General features: G+C 40.4%; 1 protein-coding gene across 1 annotated transcript; it reads right to left on the bottom strand.

The window, feature by feature from the left end:
• Positions 1–370: 370 nt before the first annotated feature.
• LOC119326834 (angio-associated migratory cell protein-like) lies at positions 371–3,987 on the bottom strand. The gene is made up of 11 exons (XM_037600429.1): positions 3,880–3,987; positions 3,735–3,782; positions 3,215–3,259; positions 2,921–3,040; positions 2,472–2,617; positions 2,198–2,345; positions 1,693–1,776; positions 1,473–1,588; positions 1,029–1,087; positions 815–905; positions 371–642 (listed from the first exon to the last, which is right to left on the bottom strand). The coding sequence occupies exons 1-11, from the start codon at positions 3,974–3,976 to the stop codon at positions 415–417; spliced, it is 1,182 nt and encodes a 393-aa protein (XP_037456326.1). The 5' UTR covers positions 3,977–3,987; the 3' UTR covers positions 371–414.
• Between the last annotated feature and the right edge of the window lie 1,637 nt (positions 3,988–5,624).

Raw genomic sequence — 5,624 nt, forward strand, 5'->3', positions numbered from 1 at the left:
GGTAGTAAACTTATCTTGCTTCCAGCAGAGATACGTGGAATGCAGCGAAAAACCAAGCCATTTCAAACATAACATTAAGTCCCTGAACTTACTATTTTTTTTAAACAAAGTCCCTTAAATTACACCCTTGTTCAGCTTGCACAACTGACTATACATCTCAAAGATGAGTGTCAAGTTCCGAGATCCCCATGATGACCACAAGTACTCCTTCCGTTCCTAAATATTTGTCTTTCTAGAGATTTAAACAAATGACTACATACGAAGCAAAATGAGTGAATCATACTCTAAAATATGTCTATATACATCCACATATGTGATAGTCCATTTGAAATCTCTAAAAAGACAAATATTTAAGAACAGAAAAAGTACTACATTTCCTGACCATGCAAGCCAATGAAACCAATGTCGATATTTTTACTTGAACATGGATATGTCAAAGACGCGGGCAGACTTATCCGAGGAGACCGAGACAATGGAGTTGCAATCTGCGGAGACGGCCAGCGACTGCACGACATCACGGTGCCCGCTCAGTATGCGAGCCAGCTCCCCAGAGAGGCTGTCCCAGACGCGCACCGTGCCGTCGATGCATCCTGACGCTACATACCTCGACGAACCTATCCACGCCAGGCAAGTCACGCCGTCCTGCTTGTCAAACACCACCAACAGCAATAAGTTCACGGCGACATAAAAATACTCCCTCCGTAGAGAAATAGAAGAGCGTTTAGATCACTACTTTAGTGATCTAAACGCTCTTATATTTCTTTACAAAGGGAGTACAAGAGAACCATAAAGGTCAACTGATTTCTACACCCACATCATGCTCGCAAACGGATCGAATTGCTTGGTGAGTGAGGTCCCAGATGATGAGAGTCTGATCAATGCTCCCTGTAGCCACCCAGTTGTTCCTGCAGACAACAGGAATGAAGCTAGCTAGGTCAATAGGAAGGCCATATGTATTGTATTGTGCAACAGATCTATCATACAGACGCCAACATTCATTCCAAGAACGTATCACGAAAAAGCAGTACCTCGGTGAGATGCCAATGCACTCGACGGAGTTAGTGTGGCCAACTAATGCACCGACAACCTGCAAAATCAACCAACAAAACTTTGTTACACACAAATCAGATCCTACCTTCAGAGTTAGATGCAAAACAATGGCACATGCTTCTAAAAGTTTAAAAACTACCAACTGAGTATGCGACTATCCTAACAAAACAAATCCTACGGTATCTCAAAAACAAAAACTCTGCAGAAATCACTACAAGCAAAATAAGGTGATCAATAATTTATTTATTTTGCATGATCTACAATGCAAAAAATATATAAAGGTAGAGCCATAAACTGCATCAAATACTTTCCATTGTAAGCCAACTTGGAAGAGAAGGATTCAAAGCTCATTCAGCATGTATGAGAGTGACTCATTAACCTTTTTGTTAAAAAAATAGTGCAAAATCACGACGTACACCCACCTGGCCTGATTTTATGCTCACGATGTGCACAGAACTATCCTGAGAGCCAGTAACAATTGATTGGGAGTCCCATGTAATAGCTAAACATGTCAGTCCTTGAGTATGAAAACCATGACCTGGATGGGGGTAAAACAGTCAGAAAATAACATTCAGGTTAACAGAGAACACAGAAAAACAACCATATGAATATATGGTAATTGCAACATAGACAATAATTTACCTCCAACAACATGTCTGCAGTGTGCACTTTCACGGTCCCATATCCTTAGTGTTGCATCATCTGATCCGCTACAAATAAGCTCGCCTTCAAAAGGAAACATGTGAATCAGCTAAAAGAGGGTATGCTACATCGGGGATCTGAACATCAAGTAAGCTGGTGAAAATGGATCTAAGATGTTAAACCATCATAGAAGTCATTCTGTTATTTACATTTATGATCAGCTTCTAGTTTCACTGAGATTAACTTAGAACACAAGTTAGCAGCAGAAATATTACATACACCATGAATCCATGATCCATAAGTTCCTCTGAAATCTGAACAAATATGTTGATAGCTAAAAACAGATTGTCACATAAGGTGAAATTTTTCACGCGTGACGTTCCAGAAAACAGGACCCAATAAAGTCCAGACTGGGGTGATATATTTTATACCATACTAAAAGGCAGCTTCATAACGTTAACATATAGTATCAAATTAAATAGCATTAGAGAAAATTACTCAGTACCATCAGGTGTAAAATCACCACATGTCACTGTGTTACTGTGGCCAGCAAATGTATTCACAAAGGCATCGGTGTCCGCATCCCACATCCATATGTTGAAGTCCTCTGATCCAGCAATTATAACGTGACTTCGCAGATCCCATTTAAGCCACTACAAAACCAGAGGCATATAATTAATCATATATACAGTTTAACAGCAGGAAACACGGATTTGGCAATTGAAACAGTTAGGGGGTATGTTCAGCTAAACGGATTAAAGTGATCAGCATCATCTCACCTCAAAGCCTGATTCAGAGCCCTCAAGGGTTCCCTGAAGTGTTCGTGTAGCTGTATTCCATACATTTATCTGTCCATCCGTACTTCCACAAGCCACTAATTTCCCATCTGAACTGAAAGCCACAGTGCTGACAGTATCGTTATGTCCTGTATCGGCAACAGATATTATATAAGCTTCATAGACAATTCTAGGGATGCATCCGTAGATTAAGGTACAAAAGCCGATGCAACAGGAACGCAAATATAAAGATTTTCCTAAAAAAACAAAGAAGAAGACTTGCTGCAATATATCAATAATACATTTGGAGTTATAGCTAACAGAAATAGAAACAGCACATTTAAGAACTAATAGTAAACGTGATAAGCATAGGGAAAGTCCTGAGAAACATTTACATACAACAGATCGACTAAGGAATTCCCAATTAGACTAAGAAAATGAGTCAAGCATACCAGGCAGCTCTTGAACATCCTCTGCAGATCCAATCCTCCAAAGAAACCCTCTGTCATCTTTACCTCCAGAAACAACAAGTGATGCATCTACAGGACTGCACGCAACAGCAAATACCTCATCTGTACCCAAAATATCAAGAGCAGCTATTGATATATGTGATTTTCAATGCAAAGGTACTCTGGAAGCGGATGATACAAAAGACGACAAATTGCGTGGTGTATCAAACGTACAAGTGCAAACAATAAATCATAGTCACAAGACATTGTAAGCTAGTTCGTTCAACGAGATCTTGCCTGTATGCCCGTGAAATGCATATGCTGAATGATCCTCAACCTCATCTGAAACAAAATAAATTAAAGGGCACTTGAATTACTAGCACATTATACTGTCAGGGGGTAAAGAACTTGAGATTGTCCAAAGTGTACTGCATGTAAAATGAACAACCAACCAGATAACGAACAGCATGGTGCCAAGGTTTATATAAAACAAACAAATAAATAAATAATAAAAAAGGTACCCTAGAAGCCTGAGCTCATATGCAAGAAAATTCAGTTTAGAAGGCAATGTTCAGTCATCACTAGTACAAGACAGTATCTTATTCCGTTAAGATCATCGCTCTCAAGTAAGTGCGGACACAAACATAACAGTTAACCATGTAAGAAGTGCCAGTACAGCTATACTAAAACAGATGAAAGATACTCCCTCCGATCCACAAAAAGTGTCGGGGCTGTAGGTCTAAATTGTACTACGTGAACTGGTTGTTTTCTCCGGCACTTTTTATGGTTCGGAGGTAATAACAAAAAAGGCACATACCCATCATGTCCTCGTCCTGCTCGTCATCATCGTCTTGGTCGGGGAGATCTGAGCAAGGAAAAATTAAGCACGGAGCAAGCAGAACTATGGAGAGACTACAAGCTGTTTCTGTGTATGACATGGTACTTGTATAGGCAGTATTGACCTTCCTCGTCCAGGGGTATCTCATTGATGATGTCCTCGTCGTCGATGAAGACCTCCTCCCCTTCGGAGCCTTCACTCATGACCGCCGCACCGATCATCGTTGCTGTGAGCGCCCGGAGGGAGGAGAGGGGTGGCGGCGGCGGCGCGGGGGGTCGCCCTATGTATTGAACCGTTTTTTTTTTTGAGGATCCCCTATGTATTGAACGGAGCACGAGGGACCGCTCGCTCACAGTCACGGTAGGATTCCGCATGGGCAGGCCCAATACATGGTAAAAGCTTGTTTTCCCTTCATTTTTTGGCCCAGCTGACACGGTAGAATCGTTTTGACGTTAGGAAAGGTGTTTGTTTTCTTTTTATTTTGTATAAAAAATGTTCATGGTTTTTATAAAGTTAGAATATTTTAAATGTGTTCCTTTTTTTCTTAAGGTTCAGATTTAAAAAGTTCATGATTAAATAATGTTTAGTTTTTAAAAATTGTTCATGATTTCAAAACAGGTTCAGATATAAAAATTGTAAAATGGTTCAGATTTCAAATGTTCAATGTTTTTAAATCTTTGATTTTGGAAAATGTTTCATGATTTTAAAAATTGATCATTGTGTGAAAAGTATACAGATTAAAAATGTTCAAATCTTAGAATTCGTTCACCGAGTAAAAACAAAAGATAATAAAAAACCATATAAAAAATAAAACATGGAATTAAAAGAAAAACTAAAGCAGAAAAAAAAATAGAAACGTACAAATAAACATGGATCTCGGGAAACGCAGACGCACTATATTATGGAATGGAGGGAGTACAAGATTTCTTGATCACAAAGAGAGTACTGTTTAGCAGGTGTGCACATCGGACTTATCAAACAGTTCACTTCGCTTATATTATGGCTGCAGTGATTTGAACAGATCCATTCAACTAGCTAGCATGTGGTCGTGTGGGAGCCGGGATTGATGAACGCAACTCATGCATGCATATGCATGTACTCCCTCCTTCCATCTATATAGGGCCTAATGCGTGTTTTGAGGTTAACTTTGACCAAATGTTAGAGCAATAATATATGACATGCAACTTACACAAAGCACACGGTCAAATTCGTATGTGAAAGAAGCTTCCAATGATATAATTTTCACATTATACATTTCATATACTATTAATCTTGTCAATAGTTAAAGACGGTCTTAAAAAATGCATTAGGTCCTATATAGATGAAAGGAGAAAGTAAACGAATTGTTGGCAGTACATCGATCGTGTCGCTTCCGTTATCATGCAGGAATGAATAATTCAGGACGACGATGTACGTACAGAACAAAGTTGCCACTAACCGCAGGATCGATCTCGCTACTAGTACTACGTTCAGATACCAAGCTTCCCAGCCCCTTCTCAATCCTCACGTGCTGCAATGGACAAGACAACTCCTCCGGATGGAGACAAAAAGAACCACCACTCAGCATTCTTATCTTTTTTGAAGGAGCAGGTTAGCTTTTGTAAGCAACGTTTAATTTGTAGTGGACAATCGCAAGTTGATTGGGTATCAACTCTCCTGTTGTTCACTTGCCCTAGTAAGGGCATCCAACGATAATCCGCAAAAGACCTCCTGCATCGGTCAGGCAGTCCGCAGACACGGATGCGGGAGGTCGACATCCAACGCTGGCCATGGCTAGACGCCTGCGTAGGTGAGGGTAGCACGTGTGCGAAGAGCCGGCCGGTGCCAGTGGTGAAGAAGCCCATGATGGCGCGTGGTAGGCTAGGGTTG

The sequence above is a fragment of the Triticum dicoccoides genome, chromosome 1A (assembly GCF_002162155.2).
Source record: "Triticum dicoccoides isolate Atlit2015 ecotype Zavitan chromosome 1A, WEW_v2.0, whole genome shotgun sequence".
In the NCBI taxonomy this organism is placed as follows: domain Eukaryota; kingdom Viridiplantae; phylum Streptophyta; class Magnoliopsida; order Poales; family Poaceae; genus Triticum; species Triticum dicoccoides.

What these genes read in the sequence shown, in the direction of transcription:
- LOC119326834 (XM_037600429.1), bottom strand. Translation starts at nt 3,976, where the DNA reads ATGATCGGTGCGGCGGTCATGAGTGAAGGCTCCGAAGGGGAGGAGGTC. An exon ending in GCAGGACGAGGACATGATGG is followed by an intron (nt 3,260 to 3,734) that starts GTATGTGCCTTT and finishes ATTTTGTTTCAG; the next exon opens with ATGAGGTTGAGGATCATTCA. An exon ending in GGATGTTCAAGAGCTGCCTG is followed by an intron (nt 2,618 to 2,920) that starts GTATGCTTGACT and finishes TTGCCGATACAG; the next exon opens with GACATAACGATACTGTCAGC.